This window comes from Conger conger, chromosome 13 (genome assembly GCF_963514075.1).
Source record: "Conger conger chromosome 13, fConCon1.1, whole genome shotgun sequence".
In the NCBI taxonomy this organism is placed as follows: Eukaryota; Metazoa; Chordata; class Actinopteri; order Anguilliformes; family Congridae; genus Conger; species Conger conger.
This window is the reverse complement of record NC_083772.1, coordinates 30,141,519-30,169,020: the sequence shown is the minus strand read 5'-3', so window position 1 is coordinate 30,169,020 and position 27,502 is coordinate 30,141,519. Positions and strand designations below refer to the sequence as shown.

The window sequence follows — 27,502 nt, the reverse complement described above, 5'->3', positions numbered from 1 at the left end:
TCTGGTTAGTCTGCGGAGACTGGTGGAAATGAAATAAAAGCTGGTTTTATTGCCTGTGGGGTGAAAGGTCTGGTCAGCTGCAGACTGCTGCTGACTTGGGCCTCCTCGCCACCCGCACTGAACTCTGGGGTAGCAGCTGGGATTAAAACAAGCTGGGCAGGGCAGGGTTTGTAAAACCTCCAAGTTCCCCCAAGAGGTTGTCCCTGCAGCTAGCATTTATAACGTATCGTACGTAACGTAGCTTTTTCACTGTCTTCATTTCCTCTCTGCCAGTCGCATGGAGTCGAGTGTGTCTGTCCAGCCCTGTCGAGAGGCTCTCCGAGACGCGCTCGACACGCTCTAAAATCCGCTTATTACAAGCTGCTGCACCTGGCAAATCTAATCTGGACCTGGAGCCCGTGTTTGTTTGAGTTGTACACTTGACTAAACGATCGTCTCATGATAGCCAAAAGTTAAACACACCGTGAAAGTTAAACCAGTAATGCGGTTAAACTGACCGTGCACGTGCACAGGTGCCTGTTCTGTGTAGCGGCTGGTCTGTGCCCTTTTTGGGTCCTTCTCGGTTCCGTATATGTTCTGAGGAGGGAGTGTGGGTCGGCCCACATCAGTTCTATGTCAGGTCCATGTCGGTTTTCTTTACTCCTGTTCATGTCGTTTGTGCTGTGCTTCTCGGTTGCCGAGGCTGCAATGTAATCTGGCTGCGGTCCGACCTGAGGTTTAGTTCGAGACCACTGCTCTTTGACTGCAGGTTTTTAATGGGAAATGTGCAGAGGGTGTGCAGTAATAATCCCACATCTCATTAAGCTCATGTTCGATGGGTAATTGTCTGTACTCACAAGACTGTGCGAGCCAGGGCTAGTCGTGCAGAAACGGCCTCCCTGCGGTTTTTCCCTCAACCTTCGGTGCCCTAATGCGACTGTGGTTCTGCCCTGAAGTCTGTCTGTCTGTCCGTCCTTCTCCCTGAGCAGGCCCAGGCTGGCGGGGCAGGGCCACTCCCTTTTTCTCAGGCAGCCCCTGACTTGAGCTCCTACTTCAGGGGTTACATTTCTGGGCTGTTGTAGCTGGACCTGTTTTTTCCCCTCTTCCCTGTGCAGGTGTGCAGTGGGCACTGGGCGACTCCCAAGGTCTGCCCGACTCCACTCGCTAATTCCTTCACTTTAAGGGGCCATACGTCAAAGATGGCAGGCTGTTGGGCTGCAGCAGAAATGGTGCTCTGCAATGGGAATTAAACTCGCGGCAGTGCAGTACCAGCATTTTTACAGTGTCTGTGGACCAAGAAGGGGTCGCCTATGGGAAAACGTGTGGATTGAACAAATGGCACACTCCTAAAACTAACACGAATTGTTCTCACAATGTTGCTGCAATGTTCTGTCTGTTATATCATTGGCAATAGATTGCTGCAACATTGGGAGAATGTGTTATGTTTGTTTATGTTAGCCTAGCCTTTCGAGGACACTTTACTTTAATGGCTGTGGATTTCCTTTGGATTGCTTTCCGTTTCGATTGGAATGCAATCGCTGTACCTGCATTAGTGTGAAGAGAGGCTCGGAGGCGTTCTAATCCTAGCTGGAAACATTGGTAATGCTCTGTGGATTATTCGATTGTTTTTTGTGCTGTTCAGGGACTCATTATCAATGTTATGAAGGCATTGGTAATTGCACGCTGATTAGACTGCTTAACTGAGGTTAAGTACGCAACTTGTTAGGAGTCATAACATGACCTAGCATCATCACACTAGCCCCTTCAAATTACAAAGAGCATTACATAAAAAGCATTGCACAAGCCACTTGGCTCCAACAGTTTTCTATTTGGGTTCAGGCTATCCCATTTTTCAGATGATTAATTCCTTTGGAACTATGCAAATTCTTGTTGTGCTGGAAGCTGCATTGAATGTAAACTACATCTCCTATCGCCATGGCTACAAAATGGAATCTTTAACCAGTGTAAAACCTCAATGTGCTCTTCGCCAAAGTGTGATTGATTAGTTTCACAATGTGTGCTTACTTATGTAGCTGTGGTAATGTTAACCTATGACGGTAAAGGAAATATAAAATAGATAAACATAAAAGAAACAATAAAAATGCTATCTGCCGGTCTCTCAACCTTCTTCTGTAAGACTGAGAAAATTACTGGCAGAGTTTCATTTTGTTGCACGTGAGACAGTACAGACAGTATTGAGATTGCTGGCACCTGCCTCCTGCACAAGCTGTGCATTTAATCACCCACCTCAATCCCCCTCCCAATTCTCTGCACCACGGTCAGATGAGGAATAGTTAAGGTAATGGTGCTGGAGGTGTGTGTGTCTGTGTGTGTGCGTATGTGTATGGGTGTGTGGAGGTGTTCTGTATTTAAATGTCGGCCATTTTGAAAGTTTTGATGCAAGATGGCGGTGGGTAGTTAGCGGTTTCTGGTTGGGGGTTATTGATATTATACTGGTTGTAAAGGAAGGTTCTGAGGGGCAGGGAGCTGTATTCATTTTAGGTGTCCAGTTCGGCAGGTTGCGTTCTGGGTTCAAGGGGTTTAAATGTTGGGTTAAAAATGTTGAATGTTTTGGTGTAGAAAGTGTGCATTCAGTGGTGTTGGGGTCAAATGACACAGGTCATATCATTTGGAAGTTTTAGGCCTGTGTGTTGCTGTTGGAGGGGGAGTTGGCAGTGTTGGGTTGGATGGGTGGAATCGGATATTGGATAGGAATCGTATTTGGATGGGGCTTGACTGAGATGATGTTGTACTAGTGGGGGAGGGGGGGGGGGATGTCAGCCTGCTGACAGCTGCAGTTTTGCCCAGACCCTCTCTGTCATAGAGGCGATTGGATATTGTCTCAGCTTTTATTCCATTACAGATATTGATACAGGTCTGGCTTCTCGACACATTGCATTAAATCTCCATCTCCTGCAGCACTCCCTCCCTCTCTCCTGGGAGTACGGACGCGGGACTTATAGGCCGTTGGCTTTTATTGCTGCGAGTGAACTCATTTGATTTGCTACTCTGTTGAAGCTGTGCTCAGAATGGCTGGTTTATTTTGGGGATTGGGGAAATGGACTGGAAAGAGCGCGGCTAGCGCTAACGGACCGCAGCGAGGTGCTCGCGCCTGAGCGGTATTCCCTACCGCAGCACGCTTGCCTGTGAAGAATGGTGTTTTTAACTCCCCTGTGAGGGCTTTCGCTGCTGGGAACTGTAGTCTTTCCCTGACCGATGAGGCCCACACATCCCACACATCCCTGGCACATTTCTGGCTCTCTTTAGTATTTATCTCTGACATCACTGGCCAAGCGTTCTGTGTATTCCCAGGTAAAGTGTATTACACAGTCGCAGGTAAACTGTGTCGCACTGACGAACACAGGAACACAGGAGTAATCATTCTACTCTAGTACTCTACCCCATTCTTAATAGTGTAGTTGGCATAGTGACGTCCTCCATGCTTCGTCATCACATTATGCCTCCTGCATTGTCTTAGGCCATGAGAAGGTGTCAGGTATAGCAGTACTGCTGGTTTTGGGTCACGTTCCTCTGTGTCCACACAGACCTGGGACCTGTAGACCGACAGCGCTCTGCACACTCCCTCTTCCCTTTATATAAGCTGCAGAGGGGAGTGGAGGAATTAACACAATCTCTATATAAGCCTGTTAAAAGTGTGGCTGTGAGGATGGTAGGGGGGAAACGCCTTCACTTCAACAGGACACATTTATGACCACTGTTCACCCCTCCCCCCACGTGTGCACACACACTCACCGCACGCCAGCATTTCACCAACATCGTTCACTCTCACTCTCTCCCTCTCATTTTCCTGTTCTCTCTCTGTGCCTGTAGCTGTCCTTTTCTCTCTTAGTCTCTCTCTTGTTCATTCGCTCATTCACACGCGAGCGTACGCCCTCCGCTCCTGTCCACAAATAAATCCCATGCCAGAAAAACAGTGCAGTTGTTAATTGTAAATACGGGTCCATAAAACCAGCCACGGACGTGGTGGCGGTAAAAAAAAAAAAAAGGAAAGTGTGGAGGATATCTCTGGTTTAAAGGGCTGGCTTTGTGCGCTTGTTTTTCCCGGGGGCTCCTGAGAAAGGCTGCTTTTTACGGAGATGCGCTGGTGGGTGCTGATGGAATGGCAGTGCTGTGGGCGTGATGGAGCCCGGTTTAGAAACGCCTCTCCTTTCTCAGGCTAAGCCTGCACGACTGCATTCTTTCTGCTACTGATAGTCGTTGCCTAAAGGGCTGAATTAATCTCACGGGTTTGCTATCAGTGTGTGTGCGTGTGTCAGGGAAAGAAGCACCTCTGCCCCCCCTCACTCTGTTGGATTCAAACTAAATTAAGGATTCTTATATCCCTTAATGGCGGCTCCTTTGCTCTTGCTGCACATTCGTGCCAGGAGTTGTGCCATTTGTCCGGGTATTCATTCGGTTTGTTGTCCCGGACAGGTGCCTGCGTTTGGGAACTGTGGGGTGGGGCTCTTCAGCATTGGCTGGAGAAATGAAGCACATGACCCCCGGCATGCTGTTTGACCTGCTGTGGTCATGTGCTGGGAAAGAGGGTTGTGTTCTCCCAGACTCTTTCCCACCCTCACCCTGGACTTCCCTGCCTTCTCTCTCCCTGGGGCTCGGTGTCCGCGGTGGGGTGTCTCTCTCTGCGGAGTGGGTGTGTGTTGTCACAGCTGCACTGGGGGAGCCATTCACTCTCTGCCCCGTTCAGAGTCTTCCGAGTGTTCTGCAGTGCACAGACTGTACTGTACTGACCTCCGTGGGAAGACTGGGCTTTCGGCAGGGCTGTGGCTGTCTGGGCTGTGTGTGTGTGTGTGTGTGTGTGTGTGTGTGTGTGTGAGAGTGTGTTTGTTTGGCCTCTGTGTAACTGCATAACTCGGCTGTTAAAAACAGATCTTAATGCCATGCTGGTACAGCGTGGTGCCATGCTAATTAATTTGCGGAGTTGTGCCGTGCTGGCATGACCACGTGCAGGAGGAAACAGAGCTGTCCCTTGTGTGAGCCCACTCTCTGCATGCTGCCACTCTCCCTGCTCTGTGTTAAGGCCGTTTCACTCCCTCTGCACCTGGGCCAGGCAGGCTCCATGTCCAGGCCCTGTCCCTTAGTGACACCGCAGGGCTCCATGTCCAGACCCTGTCCCTTAGTGACACAGTGCAGCTCCATGTCCAGACCCTGTCCCTTAGTGACACAGTGCAGCTCCATGTCCAGACCCTGTCCCTTAGTGACACCGCAGGGCTCCATGTCCAGATCCTGTCCCTTAGTGACACAGTGCAGCTCCATGTCCAGACCCTGTCCCTTAGTGACCTAGCCGGGCTCCATGTCCACGCCCCATCCTTTAGTGACCCAGCAGGGCTCCATGTCCACGCCCCATCCTTTAGTGACCCAGCAGGGCTCCATGTCCACGCCCCATCCTTTAGTGACCCAGCAGGGCTTCATGTCTCTTAGCTGTGCGTCCTGCCACCATTCCCTTGTGACCCATTCAGGCTCTGGTCCGCTGGCTCCGTTCAGAACAACTGCGAGGCCCTGCGTGTGACTTTTCAGAGCCCAGAGCCTTGCATCTCTGTGGGAGAGAGGAAGAATATCCTGGGATTGTGAGAGCAACAGGCCATCCTGTCTGCATTGCCAAACTCTCCCAAACAAACATGGGCTCTATTAATGAGGTGGCTATGCTAACTGCATAAACAATGAAGCTCACTTCTGCACTGTGCCAGCACTCCACAATCCATTTAATATCCTCTTCACGCTGGTACTTGTTTGAACGCGGGGTGATTAACGCATTGTAAAATAACCTGTAGTCCCTCTATCCCCCTTGTCGGATTGACCAGCCAACATACCCCCGGAAAGCCCAGACAAAGGGCGCATCTGCCTTAAATTGCTGTGTCATACTTTCTCTCTCCTTGAGGCAGTGGCAGCTGATATCTGAGATGATCTTCAGAGCGTGCGCTCCCTACTCTCCTTCCCTGTAAACTGGGCTTTGTGTTTGCCGAGTCGTGCTAACTGCATCAGGCAGCGCTGCTCTCTGCAGACCTCCAGAGCTCCTCCAGGCCTGTGGAAAAACACAGTAGGGGTTATTAATGCGGCCCATCATCTCAAATCTACCAGCTGAGCACTTTCTTTAATGGAGAGAAAACTAGTGAACGTGAAAAGCGTCAAATTTTATCCTGCGCATGCTGATGTGGGAATCGCTTTGACTATTACTCTGACAGGGAGTGTGTGAGGGGGAGGTGTGGTTAGGGCGGTAGTCTGAGAGCGTTTTAGCGAGGCTGTCACTGGGAATTGGGCCGTGGTTATTGAATTAACTGGAATTGTTATCTTAACACAGACTGGTCTCTTCTGAGGTTCACGTCTTGGAAATAAGGAGTGGGAGGGGACATGTGATAGCCAATGAGCTGTTCGTGGAAGGCTTGAGGCTGTGTTTGGGGTCAGGCTGACCCAAGTCTCACACAGAGCAGTGAGACGCGCTCTGGCTTAAACCTCCCAGATCCAGGGATCAGTCTGCTTGTCCGGGGCCTGTGGGGAGGGCGGGCGGGGGGGGGGGGGGGGCTCTGCCCATCTCACCTCGCTACAAGTGTGGGCCGGCAGTGAACTTTGGGAACTGGGCTTATAACCAAAAAAGCTGTAGGCTCCATTCCCAGGTAGAATACTTCCATTGTACCCTTGAGCAAGGTACTTAATCTGAAGTGCTTCATTGTTGATATCCATGTATATACTGTAAATAGATCATATGTATAAAAAAGGAGTCTTGATGAGCAACTCACTCTGGATAAGAGTGTCTGCTAAATCCCTGTAATGCAGCTGTAGTGCAATGTAATACAGTGTAATGTAATGTAGTACAGTGTATTAATATAGTGGAATATAGTACAGTGTAATATAATATAGTACAGTGTAATGTAATGTAGTACAGTGTATTAATATAGTGGAATGTAGTACTGTGTAATGTAGTGGAATGTAGTACTGTGTAATGTAATGTAGTGGGATATAGTACAGTGTAATATAATATAGTACAGTGTATTAATATAGTGGAATGTAGTACTGTGTAATGTAGTACAGTGTATTAATATAGTGTAATATAGTGGAATACAGTACACTGTAATGTAATATAGTGGGATATTGTACAGTGTAATGTAGTACAGTGTATTAATATAGTGGGATATAGTACAGTGTAATGTAGTACAGTGTATTCATATAGTGTAATATAGTGGGATATAGTACACTGTAATGTAATATAGTGGGATATAGTACAGTGTAATGTAGTACAGTGTATTAATATAGTGGAATATAGTACAGTGTAATGTAGTGGAATGTAGTACTGTGTAATGTAATGTAGTGGGATATAGTACAGTGTAATGTAATATGGTGTAATAAAGCTTGGACCTGGCGAGCAGACGGCTGGTGTGCGCTCTGTTTTCCTCCTCCTTTTCTCTGCCCGGGGGCTGGCGTGGTGTGGGATTGCGTTGTGCTGCACGGTCGAGATTAGGTTTGAGCCGGGCGCTGGAGACCACGCTCGGTTTGTGTTGGGGGTTCGTGGGAGACCCCTCCCCCCACAAGTTACCCCTGTGAAAACCCGCCCTCTGTCATAGTAGTAACAGACTATAGAGGATGCTGTGGCACTCTAAATGCATGCGTTCAGAATTTACATTTCCGTTCGTATGCATCTATAATATATCATTCTATTCATAGTTGCTGCTTAGATGAGGGAATTCATATTCTGGATGAACTGCATAAACTGCATATTGTGTCATTTCCAGTGATTTATGACCGCAGTGTCCGAGAGGGAGTGGGCCTCCTTGTTTCCTCTGCTTTGAGCAAGACTTATTTTTGATCACTCTGAAAACAACTTACAAAATAAGAAAACCCTTCTCCTACAACACGTCCTGCCACTCGAACCGAATAATCTCTCCCTAATTCCTTCCATCCTTCCTTCCTCTACAATAATAAGAAATGAGTGTGAAAGTCTGCTGTAAAGATGTGTGTGTGAGAGCTGTGTGTCAGTTTGTTTTCAAACCTAAACACTGGAAAAGGATACGCAAACCCTTCTTTTCCCAATTTCTTCATTCTAAATAGCCGCTTAATCCGACAACAGTACTGCAAACTACACTCAATCACCTCTTTATTATGTATTTGAGTTGCTGTTGCCTTCCTGCTCAGGTGAACCTGTCTGCCCATTCTCCATTGGGCTCTCACATCAACAAGGTGCTTTTGCCCACAGAACTTCCGTTAACTGGATGTTTTGTTTTTCGCACCATTCTCTGTAAACTCTAGAGACTGTTGTGCATGAAAATCAGCAGGAGATCAGCTGTTTGAGATGTTCATACCACTCCGTCTGGCAAAAGTCAATTGGATCACATTTCTTCCCCATTCTGATGTTTGGTCTGAACAACAACTGAACCTCTTGACTGTGTCTGCGTGGTGCTATGCATTGAGTTGCTGCACGATTAGCTGATTGGTACACGAGCTTGCTAATGCTGGTATCAGTCTACCTAATAAAATGGTCACTGAGCGTATGTTTACGCAATGCCCTCGGTTTCAGAATTCTTGAATATCTCAACAAATAGCGGACTATCGGACTCTGTAAACTGCTTTCCAAAATGGAGGGCTTCTCACAGTCAGTGTTTGGTGAGGGCAGCTGTGCTGGCTCTGGCTCTGCTGAAAGGGACTTGCAGGCCTCCAGCTCTCCTCAGGCCAGGTCTTAATTGAAAGTCTTGTGTGGGTCTGTTTGTCCACGAGCCAACGCGCCGGCAGGTGATGAAGCCGGCCTCGGCGTGGTGAATGAAGCCGGTAGTCTCTCTGTGACGGGCTCTGGCAGGGATTGATGATTCGGCAGAGCTTGGGGGCCCGGTCCGCCTGGCACTCCCCGCTCTTGTGAGCTCCGAGTCTGTGCGGGAACGTGATCCTCATGCCGATGTGCGGCCGCTGCTGTTTGTTTACAGTGCGGAGACGGGGATCAGCCGGGAGGGGAGGAGAGCGAGCCCGCTGCCCCCCCGCTGCCCTCCATGTCACACTCACTCTCTCTCTCTCTCTCTCTCTCTCTCTCTCTCCTCTTTTGTCATCACCGCATCTCCAGGTCTCTTTAACTTACACTTTCTCATTTTTATTTAAATGTGTTCTGAGGGAAGCATTAAATCTGTATTTTTGGCTGGTTCTTAGGCTGCCACTTGGGCATAACAAGGTTATCGTCCGAGTATATGTTAAATAATGATCCCCCTTTTCTGAGTGGGCACTGGATAGAACCAATAACATCTCATTCTGACCTCAAAACTCCTATGTATGCACTAAAGTCAGCTGTGCTGTAGTTAAAGCCAGACAGTTGTGCTGAGATTGGTCAATCCTGTCTGTATGAACTGTCATTCCTGTCCTTGCCTGTAGGCGGTCAGCCCTGCAGGGTGTCTCATGGGGTATGGCCTGACTGTGCTGCAGTTTTCTGGTGATTTGTGTGTGTCATTGTGCTTTGGGCTCAGGTCAGTCAGGGTGAGAGCATAGGTATGTGACGGGGGGGACAGGTCGGGTCTTGGGGCCTACAGGCTGGACTGGTGTACCTACAGGCTGGAGATCTGATAGACTCTGTGCTGTATCTCAAACCTGAGACACTGTGCTGTATCTCAAACCTGAGACACTGTGCTGTATTTCACACCTGAGACTGTGCTCTATCTCACACCTGAGACTCTGTGCTCTATCTCACACCTGAGACTCTGTGCTCTATCTCACACCTGAGACTCTGTGCTCTATCTCACACCTGAGACTCTGTGCTCTATCTCACACCTGAGACTCTGTGCTCTATCTCACACCTGAGACTCTGTGCTCTATCTCACACCTGAGACTCTGTGCTGTATTTCACACCTGAGACTCTGTGCTGTATTTCACACCTGATAGACTCTGTGCTGTATTTCACACCTGATAGACTCTGTGCTGTATCTCACACCTGATAGACTCTGTGCTGTATCTCACACCTGATAGACTCTGTGCTGTATCTCACACCTAATAGACTCTGTGCTGTATCTCACACCTGATAGACTGTGTGAGTCTGAGGTAGTCGTGGGTAGCCAGGTGCTTCTCTCGTGGTCTGAAGGCTCATTACTGAGGGCTCGGCTGCACTGGAGAGGGTTTGGCAGGGAGCCACGCGCCTCCTTCAGAAATGACCCCCACACGCTCTGCATCACAACCTGCAGATAGAAAGAGAGGGACACCGAGAGAGAACTGCAGGGATGTGAAAGTAGGGAGAGAAGGGGAGAGTGGTTGTGAGTGGGAGAGGGACCGTGTGAGAGTGTGTGAGAGTGCGAGTGTGCACTGCAGAGATTCAAAAAGAAAGAAAAGCGAGAGAGAAACCGAGAGAGAGAGATGGGGGTAGAACTGTGGAGATTTGAACAGGGGTGAGAGAGAGAGAAAAAAGAGAAACACAATGCGCGGCACGTAGAGTCAAGGAGAACGAGACAAAGCAGAGAAAGTAATTTAAGTGGAGTTACCCTCCAGTTTGATCTGTTTTAGGCCCATAATCTCCTCCATGTGCTTGTGCAGACAGAGAGCAGGCAGGTGCTGGGCGGGCGTGCTGAGAATTCAAACCGCAGCGGGGCTGTAATGGAGTCAACACTGCCCCCCATCCGTACCCTCCCTAGGGTTTCACAGATGTTACACCCCAGGAATGGATGAATCTGCCTCCCACCTCAGAGTGCTCCGCAGTGCCCCTGGTGACAGTGCGCGGCCCTGCAGGCAGGTGTGAGATTAAGCACTGAGGAACACGGTTTGGAGCCCCTGTCGTACCCTGACCCTGGCAGGAAGTCCTTGCAAAGGCAGAGCGAAGGAGGGAAGAGGGGAGTCCTTTCCGAGTGGCTACGTTGCCAAAAAGCTGACTAGTCACAAGTCTCCCTCTGTTCTCCGGTTCTCTCCCTCTTTCTCTCCCCCTCTATGCGACAGGAGGAACCCCCGCTGTGTTTACAAAGCGTTTCCCTCTCTTTCTTTCTTCCCATATTCTTCACTCTGCATTCTTCTTCTCCGTTTTTTATTTAAGGGACATGATGCTTGCTCATGCTTGGTTTCTTACCCCTTACCGCCCCCCGGATATCATATCGCTTCTTGTCCACTCAGGTTTGTGTAGAAGCGCTTCCCCCGGAGGTGTTATGCAGAGTCAGATTGGAGATGAGATTACACACATTCCGGTTAGCGCCTGTCTGTGAGTGCATTGGCCCTGTCATACTGCACCTCGCAGTGCTGTCACAACTGTGAAAAAGTACGACATGAATGGGAGAAAGCTGGCACAGCCATGATGTCCAGTTCTGTTACTGTCAGTCGTAACAGTCACGGTCTAGATCCATCGACGGGGGTGGATGGAATTTGCCCAAAAGGGAAGCGAGCTACGTTAAACTGTGACTGTTTCACAATATTATAGGTAGTGTTGCTGTCTACGGCCTCTTTCCCTTCCATATTCTGTACTTCTCTGGTATAAATCAGAAAGTAACTAATTCTGACTTTCCAATAATTGCAAGAAATTACTACATCCTGAACGCATTACAAAGCAGAAAAATCAACAAACATTCATGCTGTTGCCATGGTTACAGTAGCTAACGAAATCAAACATCAGACACGGATGCTTAATGTTCTCTTGTTGGGCACAGTGTCTTTGCATTGTGTGTACCTGCTATAGACAGCGTGGCGAGTGCCTGGCATCAATGGGTTCAAGCACTTATCCTAGTGCGGCTATGGAAGCAGAGAATTGAGGCTTTCAGTAGCTGGTCATTTGGCCCGGCGTCCTTGTGTGTAACCCTACTTTTCTATCACTTTAATATCAGTTAAAGAATTGCTGCGCAGTCCTGCGTTAGCCTGAGCTCACTCAGTGGAAAAACTACAGGCTGTGTTAACATTCTGTGTGCTTGCCCGAATCTGGCTGAACTTCCTTGTAGATCAGGTCGACCGGGACCGATCAAGCCGCCCCCTAAGATGCTGTGACTATACACTGTAATGCCAGCTCTTTCTCCGTCTCTCACTCCCTCTCTTCCCCCATGGTCATTCCATTCTCCCTCACCCCTCCGTCCCCTTCTCTCCGACTCCTGCTTTATAAATACGCTTTTAAATAAAGCCGGAAAGCCCTCTTTCTCTGTGCTCTGTCCTGCTCCCACAGTTCAGCATTGTGACTGTGAATTCCTGTCTGCGTCCCACACACTCGTACTGTACAGCCTGGGAGAGCACACACACTCACACACTCACACACTGACGCATACTCACACACTCACACGCTCACACACTCGCACACTGACGCATACTCACACACTCACACACTGACGCATACTCACACACTCACACACTTTAATAGTTATTGTTTTTCATTGTTTTAATCAGTTCACCCCGACAGATCGCCCATTAGCAGCTCTCTTACTATTTCATATATACACACACACACACACACACACACACACACACACACCCCTGTTTCTATGAAAAATGGCCAGTCATGGGAAGCATGTTCCTGTCATATTTCAGTCATTACTGAATGGCAGTCATACAGCTTGTGTGTTCCGGTGTTTGGGGGGTGGCTATCTGTTCAGCCTCGTTGATTCTGCACGGTCAGGCTTTAGATGTGCGTATATGTTCAGGCGTTTGAAGTGCATATGTGTTCTGCCATTTAAAGTGGCCCTGTTCTCAGCCGTTTGGAGTGCCTACGTGTTGAGGCATACGGAGTGATTAACTCCGCCGGTTCACTTATTAATCCGTGACGGAGGGAGTGAGAGGTTAAAGGTGCCTTTTCCACTGGTCTCCGTGTTTCTCAAAACAATGTGTACCTTTGTCCCCTGCTCAGCCCTCTGTTCCTCCCACTCTCCGCTCTCCTTTCTTGTCTCACAATTTAACTATTCCAGTAATGTGCACCGCACTGCGCAAAGGTCACTGGAAAGAGCAAGGGGGACCGTGTGTCAGAAAGCAGCTTCCCCACAACTTTCACCTTTCAGACCAAACCTTTGGAGGCAGAATGCCCAGGAGTTAGAGGTCCTCCGACAGAATCTCAGTGGTCAGAACCTCCTCTCCTCTTCCTCACTGGCCGAGTGCCGCAGGTGATCCCGGCCTGTCCCGTTTATCGCCCCCACCCGAACGCTGTGCCTCTGATGTATGCTCTGCTTCCATTGGCGCTCAGTTTCCATTACCTTAGCGCCGCACCGCGACAGCAAAACGCTCATACATCCACCGCAGTGACATTTAACTTTCGTTGGCGAGCTGCAACCAGGACATGGGGCGGTAATTAATGGCAAACTGCACCTGTTTCCACTGTGCGTGTGCCTGTGTTTTTCCACATTTCCACGTTGACTCCTGTAGTTCTAATGGTTCAGGGCTGTAAAGGAGTTAACTGTAGGGCTCACATTCTGTATTCTTTTTCCTAATAACCTGAGAGAAATGGAGAGTGACAACCTGAACCAGAATCAACAAGAATTCAGAGACACACTTTTAAGCAGATTTAGGATCTCACAGTTTTTGAGCGTCATAAATAATCCATTTGATGTGATTTAGCTGTCCAGGCCTTGGGTGTCTAATTTTTAACAGCACGCCCTCAGGGTCCAGTGTGCTGTTAACACGGGTGATTTACACAGCTTGCACATTTATACAGCAGCGTAATTTACTGCTAGCTCTCCATCTCCGCTAGCTCTCCCGTGGCAGTGCATTCACACCTGTCTGTGTGTCAGTGAGCAGGATAATTACCAAGCTTACGGTTGAATGTTTGATGAAATGTAACAAGCACTGAAGGATATTAGGGCCGATGTTGGCAGTATGCAGCTAAGCTAGTTCTGGTTTACAGTTGCACTTCAGATGAGGTTTTAATGGCTGAACATGGCCTCCTCGAGACTCTGACGTGAAGCGTGAAGCTTGACGCCTGACTGTGCCAGGGCTTATCCTGTCGGCCGCGGGGAGAGATTTCCGAGCCGTTGCAGGAGGCTCAAGGGCGGGACCTGTCCTCCCGTGCAGTCCGCCGTGAAGCCTTGCGCCAGGTGTTTGTTTTGTGAAGTGTCTGTCGGATTTTCGTTACGGAAACTCCTAGAACGGGGATGTAATCCCAGTAGTGCTCAGTCATTACACCATCCTGCCCCCCTCTCCCCAGAGCAGCCCCGGGGGATTAGCAGGATTAATCTTTGCCTGTCGTGGGCTGTGACTGCTGTCTGGAACAGGGGATGAGGAGTTTGTCCATTTCTCTGGAGTAACGGCCTTGACACAGTCCCGTCTTTATTGTGCACTGTCGCAGAAAAAGTGGCTACGATAATTACGTTATTCATCTGGGTTCAGTTTAACCTCAGACCGACATGTTGAGGCTCTGTTTTCGTGTACCGTACACATAGCTATACTTGCCGTAATGATAGGTTCATGTCAAAACGACCATTCGTTCTGAATGCCTTGTTTCTTTTCCGCTCCTTTTTTTGCTTTTTATTTCCTACCAACACATTTGTGTGGTATTTTTAAACTTTATTTTAACAAGCTTTTCAAATTAAAGGCGAGCGGAGGCGAGCGGTGCATCGTGGGTAAAAGGGCCGAGGCTGATTGCAGGCTTTCCGTTCGCTCAGACCCTGGGCTTCCCGTCTAACTTTAGGCTGTGAGGAAGTCCCATGATGCCCCTCTGATCTGTCCGTCGCAGCGCGGGCCTGGCTGTCAGGTCCATTAATCACCGCGGTAACGAGCGGGTCGGCGGGCGTGTGCTCTCTGCGGCGTTAGCACGGGACTGTCGCTGCGCGGCACACAGCGGCCCCTCCCCTCCCGCTCTGACAGGCGGTGTCAGACTCCGGCAGAGCCACCGCCCCCCCCCCCCCCCCCCCCCCCCCGCTGTGTTTACTCGAGTCAGAGTTCTGCCATCGGCACGTCTACGCTGCACTTGACCTCCACCGTCTGGAGGTCGAGTCCTCCGCTCCGGGCCTAAGCGCACACAGAGGGAGGCGCCTTATCTGGTCCAGGCTAACCGCCTCTCCGCTCTGCTCTGCGCCTCTGCTGGTGGGGGCTTCACACTGGTCCGCAGCAGGAATTCATAGTGATTCTCAATGGGGACCGGGGTCATACGCCTGCATGTTTGACTCCTGGCTGGGGTGTGTAAGTCCCCTTGGATAAAAGATAAGGCCATTTGCCAGGGAAATGTACAATGAGGGGGTTCAACAAATGCACCCCCTCGGGACCCTGCAGATTGAGCCCTTCTCATTGGTGGAGCTCTGATGAAGGACAGACCCGGCCTTGTAAATGGCCCGGCTGTGACTCAGGAAGTGGCTCTCGGGGAGTGTTCAGTCCAGTCAGCTCTTTTTGGGCTGTCGAGGCGTCTCTCTCTCATAGCATATTCATTCAGAGGCAGCCTGGACATGTGACCATTTCCCACAACATGTTTTGCTTCACTAGAATTCAGTTTATGGATTTCCCAAGATCCCCTGGGTTGTTTTGCTGGCACTGTTTTAGAGAATCATTGTGACTTGAGCTGGGAGTGTGAATCACTGTGATTAAGGCCAGGGCACCGATCGTAGGGCTGGCTCGTTATTGGCAGCAGCCGAAAGGTTTATTACCACACATTATGAAACATTACAGATGTGACGATGAGTGCCAGTGTTACTGCCACCACGTGCTTTTAGGAACGATGCCCAAAATCCAGCCTTCCTTGTTTGTTCTGGTGTTATGTTTATGTGGTAGGGGTACCCAGGAAGCGTATTTAACTGCTGTTTGTACTAATTAAACTTTAATTAAGGAGGGGGGGTGGTGAACACCCCCTTATGCTGATGGTAGCAGTACAATTTTGGTTGTTTATGATTGAGAGCGACACTTGTTATTCGCCTCTTTTTTCTATTTGTATTAGTATTTTCCTCACTTTTCTGGTCCTATATTTGCGCTCTGTCATGAATGTCAGAAATGAAAGACATGTTTATTTTATTTATATCTTGTCTTGTGCTTCACCGCCTCCTCTTGACCGTGAGACTCCTTATCTCTCTGTGACACAGAGCCTGTGCTGCGAGAAACTCCTTTTTTTCTGACAGTAAGAACCAGCACTCCGTGCCAGGAAAACCAATGCGCTTGATGGCTTTATGCAAACATATTTTCATTTGGATTCACCGATCTGGGCATCTGGCTTCTTTTCTGATGAGCTCTGAGAAAAAAAAAAAGTGTATGATATCTCTATTTCTGTATCTCTCTCTCTCTCTCTCTCTCTCTCTCTCAGCGTCTCTTTTCCCTATTGTGACCAATTTACTCTCTTTATTCAGTGCAGCTGGCCAAGCATGTCCGACACAAACAAGGAAATCGATACGAAAATAAAAAGCGTAAAAGACATGGATTAACAGTAGTTTACAGAGACTGTGGCAGTAATACTCTGGGCTTTTGTATCCTCTCAAAGCGCTCATTCAGGACCCTTGTGCTCTTTGACCTCACCATGTCAGGAGCGGGCCATTACAACCCAGCAGGCCGGACTCCTGACCCCGTTTCTCAGTCTCACCGGGGCTGCGTTAGCGCACGGCTAGCCAGGTGAATGATTGCTGCCCGCAGGCGTGAATGCAGTATGAATAGCCGCCTCTCCTCTGCGATTAAGTGACAGGGGTGTTTACAAGGTGCTAAAAGCAAGTTTAGCCGCTGCTATCGGCTGCTAATCAGTCCAGCGTCAGGTTGGGTAATTGGGCAGTGACCTTGTTGATGACCAAAAATGGCAATCCTTAGGAATGCTTTCTTCTTGTCATCAAATATAATCATGCTCGTGTGTGTGTGTGTGTGTGTGTGTGTGTGTGTGTGTGTGTGTGTGTGTGTGTGTGTGTGTGTGTGTGTGTGTGTGTGTGTGTGTGTGTGTGTGTGTGTGTGTGTGTGTGTGTGTGTGTGTGTGTGTGTGTGTGTGGCTTCTTGAAAAATGGCTCGCTGGAAAGGAGCCACTGTAGCCTTGAATAAAGTGCTTGTTGTTGTGGAGTAAGCACCAGAACTGGACCACTGTGGTCGCTGTTAAAAAGCAGGCCTGGGAGATTTAGGAGTTTGTCACTGCGGGGACTTCCCAGGCTTCACTAACCTTTTTGTATCCTCATTTTAAGTTTGGCTGCAGTTCACAAAACCCCACACCATAAAGCCATTTATCCACAAACCCTCCTGCAACGCAGAATGACATCGCCACGCAGGGAGGAAAGTCGTTGTGTCTGTGTTCACATGCACCTGCTTCGCTTGCTTTACAATGCAGTACTGTCACATAATGGCTTGTGTTTCAGCACTGAGCCTGGCTAAGCCTTGTGCATGCTGTGTCAGTATGTGAATCTCTGGATGTTCTGCCACAGATCCTCAAGCGCAGCACTGTTCTGTTCTTTAATCTTGCTCAAATATTATTTTACTTTTTACTATTTTACCATTAGCTCGAAGGAACTGGCGCTAAAAGTAGTTTGTATGTCTGTTCTGTGCTAAGAAACAGTGCTGAAGATTGCAGTCTCCCCCAGGGACCTTTTTTTTGCAAAGAGACGGTACAGACAAAGTAACAAAAGGCGGAAAATCTTTTTTTACACTGGCAAACAAACAACAACAAAAAACCTTTTTCAGATACTGGTTTGCTTTGCTTTAGGCTAATATTTCTAGACATACAGTATAACGCAGCCTTAAACAAACTCTTACCTTTAGTGGATGTATCACCCGCTCAAAGCCTGACACAGGCAGAGGAGAAACAAGAGGCAGGCAGGCCCTGCCACACTCTGGCCAGATGGACACACCACGGACCCCTTTATGGCCACACCCTGACCCCTGTGCTCCTAGCTTTTTTAAATTTAAAGCTTGTTAAAATCCTCTTAAAAAATAAGATTTTACGGAATATTTTTACAAGACTAAGACACCGTCCCCACACCCCACACCACACCCCAAAGCTCCGCTCGTTGTCGGTGAGTTTGGGACGCCCCGTCTCCCCCTCTCCCGTTCCCCCTGGCTCTGACAGCAGTTCAGTACGCGCGTCAGACTCAATGGGAGCTGCGGGTTTACACGCGTATGACCTCATGAACGGCGTGTCATATAAACAAACCCTCTTCTGACCGCCCGGCAGACCGGTGGTCTCTCTCACTTCCCGCGGCTCCGAGCGTAACCCCTCCTGTGCTGACCGGTCTCGCACGCGGTCCCGCACGCGGTCTTCCTGCCCTTTGTGTCGCCGTGTTTGCGGTCTGCTGGGGGGTCAGGCTGCGAACGCTGCCGCTTTGATCGGGGAAGTCGTTAGTGTTTCCTGTTCTTTTATTGGCCCTGCAGGAGCGGGCTGTGCTTCCTGTCTCTGATTCTGCTGCCCCCTAGAGCTTTATTTAGGGTGGCCTGTCTCTCTCACACGCGTGTGCACACACCACACGCACGGGCACACACACACACACACACACACACACACACACACAGACAAAAGGCCACTCTCACTGTGAGTGAGGACATATCTGATAAGAGTCCACTCGGGTCCCGCTAACGACCAGTCGGAAGGAAATAGAAGGAGGGCTTTTGTATTGTACTGAATAATAGCTGTTAATCACCCGCAGACGACACCTGAAAAATAAATCCATAAAGTTCAATGAATCCTGTGAGAGGCCGTGTGCCTGTGCCTGTGCCTGTGCCTGTGCCTGTGCCTGTGCCTGTGCCTGTGCCTGTGCCTGTGCCTGTGCCTGTGCCTGTGCCTGTGCGTTTTGAGTGAGATGACCTTTTGATGCTGTGTCTCTGGCTAGTGGAGTGGAGTTTGGGGCTGTTACAGAGCCCGGTCCTTATCAGTCCCTCTCAGCTGGGGTCAGGGGTCAGAGCAGTCCCCTGGCCCACATGCGCCCCACTCTGAGAGAGGTGACGCTGCACCTGGACAAACTTGGACCGCCAAGCTTCCTCTGTGGTCAGAAGCGCAGTCGCCATTTCTGATCGGGTGTGGCCCGTCTGAGAAGAATAACAACTGTGCTCCCTCCAGCAGGGGTCAATGCTGCTGTGCCTACAAACTGTGTGTGTGTGTGTGTGTGTGTGTGTGTGTGTGTGTGTGTGTGTGTGTGTGTGTGTGTGTGTGTGTGTGTGTGTGTGTGTGTGTGTGTGTGTGTGTGTGTGTGTGTGTGTGTGTGTGTGTGTGTGTGTGTGTGTGTGTGTGTGTACGACGGTGAGATAGAATGGTATTTAAAAGGTACACGACGGTAAAAAAAGAGTGAGGAGAAAGAGATGTACAGCTGCCACTTCCTCCCTCCTATGACCTGGTCTGCGCTCAGGTATTGATCCTACACTCCTATCCCAGCATGCCGTGCTGCTGGCGTGCCTGTCTCTCCTGTGCAGAGCCCGGTCTCCGGGGCCCGGAGCGCATAAAGCACCGGGTCGATGTTAATGGCCCGGCGTGGAGCCGATGCACTGAGTTAGGCTCTTTTCCCGGCCCTTTGCTGCAGATTAATAGTGATCTCCAGCGTGGGAGATGAGGGCGTTTGCACCTCTGCACTGAGGGCACAGCTGGGCTGTCCAGCCCCTACAGATGAGTGAGAGCAGGGGTCAACAGTAATGACCTCCTCAGGGGTCTCATCCACAGCTAGTCTGTGTGATAATCGCATTTCCATAAGTGAATTAATACTATTATTCTTGGTCTTAAAGTCGTAATGTAGTAGCAGTTAAAATGGATTTGTTGAGTTTAATTCAGTTGGATTTCATGAACAAATGTCCTGTGCCCCTGCTTGACCTCCCCCCCCTCCCCTGCTCTCTCTCTCTCTCTCCCCGCTCTCTCTCTCCCTCCCTCCCCATCTCTCTCTCCTTCCCTCCCTCTTAATTCAGTTAAGTCATGCCAGTGAAGTATTTTTTATGTTGATGTTAGTGTTGCCAAAAAAACATTAGAATGTACATGAACTGCAATGAAAGGTTTGATATGTGAGCGACTGTCTCTGTCCCTGTGCAGATGTATGGCAGGTACACTCAGGAGCTGGGTGACTACGCTAAAGAGGAGGCGGCACGTCTGCGGGAGGAGGGGGGTCTACGGCGATCCGTCTCTGAGAGGAGCCGCTCTCTGGAGCTGCTGGAGTACGACAAGGGCCGCTGCGCCAAGTGCCGGAGTGAGTGTCTGTGTGTCTGTGTGTCTGTGTGTCTGTGTGTCTGTGTGTCTGTGTGTCTGTGTGTATATAGGGACGCAGGGGGTGGAGTGTCTGTGTCTGTGTCTGTGTCTGTGTCTGTGTCTGTGTCTGTGTCTGTGTCTGTGTCTGTGTCTGTGTCTGTGTCTGTGTCTGTGTCTGTGTCTGTGTCTGTGTACAGGGACACAGGGGGTGGAGTGTGTGCGTGTGTGCGTGTGTGCGTGTGTGCGTGTGTGCGCGTGTGCGCGTGTGCGCGCTGTGCGCGCGTGCGCGCGTGCGCGCGTGCGCGCGTGTGCGCGTACAGGGGTGCTGGCATGGTGTGTGTGTGTGTATGTATACGGGGGTGCTGGCGTGTGTGTGTGTGTGTGTGTGTGTGTGTGTGTGTGTGTGTGTATGCGGGGGTGTTGGCATGGTGTGTGTGTGTAGACCGAACACAAGCGCTGGCCAAGTAACACACCGACGGCTGGCGCTGATGAGGTTTTGAGTGTTCCGGTGAGGCAACAGGGACGAGGCTTCTCTCCAAGATGGATGCTCAATATTTCAGCTGAGTTTCCTGTCTGCCGTTTCACTGTAGACTGATCCTTTCCTCTTCACCTTAATTACCCCCTCCCCCCCATGCCACCCCATTGTCATTTAACAACCGACTCCACTCTGTCTCCTGTACAGGAAGCCGAATTGCCCAAAAACATTTGCTTTAGATTTTGTGGCCAGATCCTTGCCTGATGTCCAAACAGTGAGCTGCTTATCATATGTTAAATACATACGTTCAGTGTAGGCCCTTTCTTTTTTTAACTGAACCATTTTCAGTACAGGCTGTAGTATGTCACTCAGACCACCAGGGGGAAGTCAAGCTCGAAAAAATTTCTTTGGATTCCTTCTTCACATTTCCTTTTCAAATTGCAGTTTTAAGGCATGGTGTTGTAACTGTAATGTTGTATTATTTATTACAGATGAAATGCATCCAGAGATATTTGGATGTTTTCTGATATTTTTTTTCCCCCGGTTTTATAATTTATCTGTATTCATAGTTATTCCTGTAAGTCAAGTTTTAATGACTGTTTTCACTTGAAACTACTGTGGTAGTTATGTATTCATATATTTGATCATTTGTGTTTTAGTAAATTATTAATTCATGTTAGTAAATAATAAAAACGGACTATTTGAAAAATCTGGCAGTGGTTATAGTGTTACATAATTGATGCTGTGCATTTTAAGCAAGAACAGAAGAAAGCCTGTGGACGTGTATGTACAGTGAGGATGTGCAGAAACAACACTGTCTGCATCTGCATCTGTTCAACCAAAACGACATCAACTCCTCTCTCTATGACTTCAGCAGCATGCACAGGGCTCCCTCTGCTGCTTCAGCAGTGACATTGCAGTCTGCTTCACAGAGCGCAGTTCAGTGCAGTCTGCTTCACAGAGCGCAGTTCAGTGCCGTCTGCTTCACAGAGCGCAGTTCAGTGCAGTCTGCTTCACAGAGCGCAGTTCAGTGCAGTCTGCTTCACAGAGCGCAGTTCAGTGCAGTCTGCTTCACAGAGCGCAGTTCAGTGCAGTCTGCTTCACAGAGCGCAGTTCAGTGCAGTCTGCTTCACAGAGCGCAGTTCAGTGCAGTCTGCTTCACAGAGCGCAGTTCAGTGCCGTCTGCTTCACAGAGCGCAGTTCAGTGCAGTCTGCTTCACAGAGCGCAGTTCAGTGCAGTCTGCTTCACAGAGCGCAGTTCAGTGCAGTCTGCTTCACAGAGCGCAGTTCAGTTCCGTCTGCCCACAGTTCAGGGCCTTCTGCCCTCAGGCAGGCTGGATGCATGCTGGAGATGAAAGGCCAGCTTCCGTCTCCTTCAATCAGAGGTTCTGCCTCTTGCTCAACAGATGAGTCAGCTGTAGCAACAACTGTTTTGTGTGTGTGTGTGTGTGTGTGGTGTGGGTCTGTGTGTATGTGGGTGTCTGTGCAAGGGTATGTGTGTGTATGTGTGATGTGGGTCTGTGCGTGTGTGTGCATGCGTTCCTCCTGTCAGAAAGCATTATCCTCCGATGTCGCAAATATTAGATTTTTTTTTTTTTCCGTCTCTTCGTTTAAACGTAAGCGCTCCTCCACAAATTCGACGCAAAAGGAAGAATCAGCCAGGTGAATGATTGGGGGAATCGACCGGGACCTTTTGGACAAAATATTATTATTGACAGCCGTATCGATCGCACCGCTGCGTCCGGTCGATGGCGTTTGACTCTCCCGGAGAGCCTGTCTGAAACCAATCCTTCCCGAGCAGCCGGTCTGTGCACGAGACCTCGCCGCGGTAACCCCCCCCAGCCGGGGGCGGGCGTGAGAGTGCGCCGGGCGCCGGACCCTCGCTGCGGCTCGTTTGTCTCTGAGGCGGGGGGTCATTACCCAGAAGCCTCTGTGTGCGCCGGTGAGAAGCTGTGACCAGTCGTTTGCTGAAACCAGCACATTATTTGGTGCCTGCAGTTTCTATGACAACGTCAATGTGTCTTTCTAAAAGCAATTTATCTGCCTTTTTGTCTCTGGAGCAGCAAGTGGTGGCAATACGGAGTGCTCAGTTAAGCGGTGTGATATTGGCGGGCTGCAGTGCGTTTACGTGGCGTCTGAAGGCCGGTTAAGCGTTGTCTGGCCTTTTACGCCAACAGTGCCCTCCAAAGGTATGGGAACAGTGGCGTGAAATCTGTTACATTTGCTTTTATACTTATGCCATTCAGATTTAAGATGCGTATGAGACAAAAGTACAGACAACCGGATTTTATTTTATTGTATTTACAAGCATATACTGTATGTTTTATCATTTTACAGAAAGTTTTTGTGTTGAGTCCCTCATTTCCGGCTGTGCTGAGGTTAAGTTAAGTGGTGACTGACAGGTATTAACTGTTGCTCAGTGGTTTTGTAGTAATAGTTCCCATCTAAAAGCGAGTGGGTAGCCTTTTTAGACTTTGTTTTTATCTGTGGAGATTGCATTTAGATTCAGAGGCATACGCCATCACGAAGAACAGAGAGCTGAGAAAGAACTAGTCTGTAAGCCCAGAGAACAGAAGGAGGATAGTACAGAAACCGGATATATGAAGTACAGTGGTTTGGAAAGTCTTGAAAAAGAAATAAACCACTGGAGAACTTTGAAGAAGACACAATTGCCGCTGAAGCCGGATGAGTCATGAAAGCTGTGAAGAACAACCCTAAAACCAAGGTCAGTGACATCACCAGCAGTCTCCAGAGGACAGGGGTGAAAATATCACAAGCCACTGTATGCAAAAGACTGAGGGCAGATGTATGGAGGCTACACTGCATGATGCAAACCTCTCATCAGCAGCAAGAATCAAAAGGCCAGAAAAGAATTTGCCAGAAAAATAGAGATACAAACCGAGAGAGTTATGGAAGTAAGTTTTTTGTTCAGAGGAGATCTTTGTTAAAGTGATGGAAAGAAGGAACAGCCCATGATCCTAAGCACCCCCCTCGAGTGTGAAATCTGGAGGAGGTAGTGTGTGTCATGGTTTGTGTGGATGCTTCTGGAACAGGCTCACTCATTATCAGGGACGTAATGGAGGACTGTAGCAGTAGGGTTAAATGGCTGCAGTAGACACGTTTTGTCTGGCGATGTCCAAAGAAATTCCTGCGAACTCATCGACCGGCGCTTCATCCTGCCATGAGAGGGTGACCCCGGACACGCTGCTGAATCAACCACGGCATTCATCAGTGTGGAAAAAGGAGAAAGTCGGTCCTGATTTAAATCCAATCGACCATGCATTTCACTTTCTGAAGAGGAGACAGAAACCCCCAGAAAAAAGATTGCCTGTTGTCAGAGAGTATTCTCTGGTCTTCCTCGGTCTATTGGGTCTTTTGACATAACTGAGTTCACCAATTGTTTTTTTGGGGTTTTTTTCCTTGTTAATAATGAATCAAACTGTTGACTTGGGCATGCCCAGGGTTTTTGCAATGTTCCTGATTGATTTAAATTTCGGAGCCTTATGACAGCCAGCTTAATTTGCATCGACACTGCTGTCATCCTCATGTTGTCACACCCCAACATCAATCTCCAAAGGCAATCGCAAAGTCTAGAATCAAGACTAGACATCAACAGCACTCCTCTGCTTCCATTAACGACACAAATGAATACACCTGCCTAATGAAACACATCTGTGAAGCCAATTCAGCAAATACTTATAGTATCTTAAAATGGGGGGACCATGCACAAAAGGTGCTCTCATTTCTAAGTGGTTCATCCGATATCGACCAAAATACCCCCAAATTAAAGCTGACCGCCTGCAACCTCATTGTCATTGCATCCTTTCAAACTCACAGTAGTAGAGTGCAGAACTGACAAAACGAAATGTGTCACTGTCCAGTGAATAATGGTGCTCGCTGCATATAGCGCAAATGACGAATTTCAGTGCACCGATGCTGTACTTTTGGAGGGCGCAGGGGGCGTGTGTGATGTCACCGGCTTGGCGGCGACACTCTGATGTCATCAGCGCTTTTAGAGAGCAGGAGCGGTGACCCTCCGTACGCACACTGACCCCCCTGCGGCGGGAGAGATTTGTGATGAGGCGGGATTTGGGAACGGGCCACGGTAATCAGCGCGCCAGCATCTGCCCCGGTCTCATTTCCTGTCGCCCCGGCGACGCGGCGGAGACGCCAGCGGTCACGGTCGCCAGCGGTCTCGGTCGCCAGTGATTCGATTGGCCGCCTCGCTGGCGAGCCGGCGGGTGAGAGAATGCTGGGGCCCGGGGCCCTCGGTGGACACGGCGGTAAAGGGCCGTGTTTCGCGGCTCCTGGGAGCGCCAGCGCTGCTGGACGCCGGCCCGGAGAGGGGGAATTAAGCGGCTTAACCCTGCGTCTCGCGGGAGGCGTGTGGTGGCGGTGAGGGCGGTTTGTGCAGTGAAACAGTGTCGCCTCCCTGCTTTATGGCAAATGAAGGCCCTGATGTATTCCTGCATCGCCCTGGCGACCTCACCGGAGACTTGTGTGGCCTGCCACAGGCCTTCACCGCTGTGCTGATCCCTGTGGCTCTGCTCTAGCCTGCCTGTGCCCCAGGGGTAGGACTGGTGTGTATGTGTGTGTGTGGGGCTGGTTAGTGTGTGGGGGGAGTAGGGCTGGTTAGTGTGTGGGGGAATAGGGCTGGTTAGTGTGTGGGGATAGGGAGTGGTTAATGTGTGGGGGGCTGGTTAGTGTGTGGGGATAGGGAGTGGTTAATGTGTGGGGGGCTGGTTAGTGTATAGGGATAGGGAGTGGTTGGTGTGTGTGGGGCTGGTTAGTGTGTGGGGATAGGGAGTGGTTAATGTGTGGGGGGCTGGTTAGTGTGTGGGGATAGGGAGTGGTTAGTGTGTGTGGGGCTGGTTAGTGTATAGGGATAGGGAGTGGTTAGTGTGTGTGGGGCTGGTTAGTGTGTGGGGATAGGGAGTGGTTAATGTGTGGGGGGCTGGTTAGTGTGTGGGGATAGGGAGTGGTTAGAGTGTGTGGGGCTGGTTAGTGTGTGGGGATAGGGAGTGGTTAATGTGTGTGGGGCTGGTTAGTGTGTGGGGAGGCACCTCTAATCTGCCCTAACAGAGCAGCAGCTGTATGAAATGCTGATGTTGAAGATGGCCTTTGGATCATCATTGCTTTGGTCACACAGGACCTACTCATTGTCACTCATTCTGAGAGTGTTTACCAACCGCCACTACATTTCACACTGGTACATTGCTGTATATGCTGACTGTATCATCTTATATCAGCCAATGTATCATTCTGACCAGTCTCACAGTCTCATTCTCTCTCCATTTCGGTCTCATGCCACCCTTGTCTTTTTCATTCGTTTCGGGTAATCAATTCAGTGCAGCAAGAAAAGGAAGAACCGATTGTGAGAGGGGTTGATTTTTTTAAATTGTAGCTTACTCTGCAGGCATGCTTGTGTGTGGGTTGTGCTTGTGTGTGTGTGTGTGTGTGTGTGGGTGTAGATACTGTAGGAGACTGTAAGGTAAATCTACCAACAACAACCAACAAAACAGCACAGTTCCTGTCTGCAGTCAGACACACTCCACCCTGTCTGACTGTCTGAGCAACAGGACTCTGCATTATAACCCTGCACTCTCTCTCAATCACGACACACCCAACCACACACCTACTGCTCAGAGAGAGAGGCAAGTCTAGTTTATAAAGCAGCTTTATAAACTACTGTCAACCAAAGGTGAAGGTATATTAAATAATAATATACAATACAATGATCGTAATACATAACATACGCAATACTGTGCTAATACATAAAGATACAACAAAAACGACAACAAAAACAGTTCTCATGGAATTAAAAGCAAGGGAAATGAAGTGGGATTTGGGCTGATATTTGGAGAGAGTGTGCGTGTGCGTGTGCGTGTGCGAGATGCACTGGATGCATTAGCCTTCCTGTGGCAGCGCAGCAGGGTCATTACTGGCTGGATACGTCACAGGCACTCAGCTGGAGCTGAATTATATCAGCTTTATTCACTGGTAATGAGTGCTATAAAGCAGGCCTGCGTGTAGCTGCAGCCCGTAATAATGACAGAACCGGCCGTTTGTACATCCTCCCCACCACCCCACCTCCCCACCTCCCCACCTCGCCACCGCAGTGCAAGCCAGCGGTGTTCTTCCCTCTGCTGGGGGAACGTCCCCGCAGGAGCAGCGGTGCGCCAGTAGGGGGCAAAGTCATTCTGTACAACAGGAGGGGAACGTGGTAGGAGGTGGGGGGGGGGGGGGGAGTAGAGCCGGCCGGTGATTGACAGCTCTGCATCGTTGTGGACGGCAGTAGGCGGAGACACGGGCTGCTGTGATCCGGTTACACTCAGCGCGCACGCTCCCCACAGAGGGACAGATTTCTGAAGCCCGTGTGTGGAGGATTCGGGCCTGGGTTGTGTACGGGTTAATGTTCAGGTTAAGCGTTATTTCACAGGGTCTGGTGGATGTGTGATGCGTCTGTCACTCAAAGGTGTGACCTTTGAGATAGAGAGAGAGAGGGAGAGGGAGAGGGAGAGAGAGAACTCCATACACAAATGTAATACATATCCATCCAGTTGGGCAGACACGTTTTTCTGTGGGCCAAACAAATATAATGGATCAAGCTGAATTTGGCCAAAGACTACATACTGTATGTCTGGGTATATCCATAGTCTGCATGTATCCGTGCGTACAGTGTCTCTGTTCAGTGGATTTTGGGTGCGTGCAGATTGACGGTGTACACGGGCTGGCCCCCCGCCCCTCTCCCAGAGCAACACACGGGAGCCGTTTAGGGAGAGGGCCGTTGGCGGATTCTTCTGTAATGAAATCTGTTGAAAGTGCTCAGCCATGAGAAACGCATGAAATATTTATGGACGCAACCCCTCCCCTCCCCCACCCCGGCCAGATGCAGCGATTCGCCGCCGGCACGTCTGACCCCGCCGTGTGAGCGGAACCGCCAGTGCTAGCGCCTCCGTGTGGGTGGGGTGTGGGGCTGGGGGGGGAGGGAGGGAGGCAGACAGACAGACAGGTAGAGCCAGGGGTCGTGGAGTCGGGTGTCTGTCGGGGAGCGTGTGTTCAGGCCTCACCCCCTCCCAGCGCCC

The 27,502-nt window shown here is 49.7% G+C and overlaps 1 protein-coding gene across 1 annotated transcript in view; it reads left to right on the top strand.

The window, feature by feature from the left end:
* Window positions 1-27,502, top strand: part of LOC133107754 (chloride channel protein 2-like) — a 112,147-nt gene that overhangs the window by 17,886 nt on the left and 66,759 nt on the right. Inside the window, exon 2 of the mRNA XM_061216910.1 lies at window positions 19,790-19,943. Coding sequence (XP_061072894.1) covers window positions 19,790-19,943 — 154 coding nt within the window. The remainder of the gene's footprint in view (window positions 1-19,789; window positions 19,944-27,502) is intronic.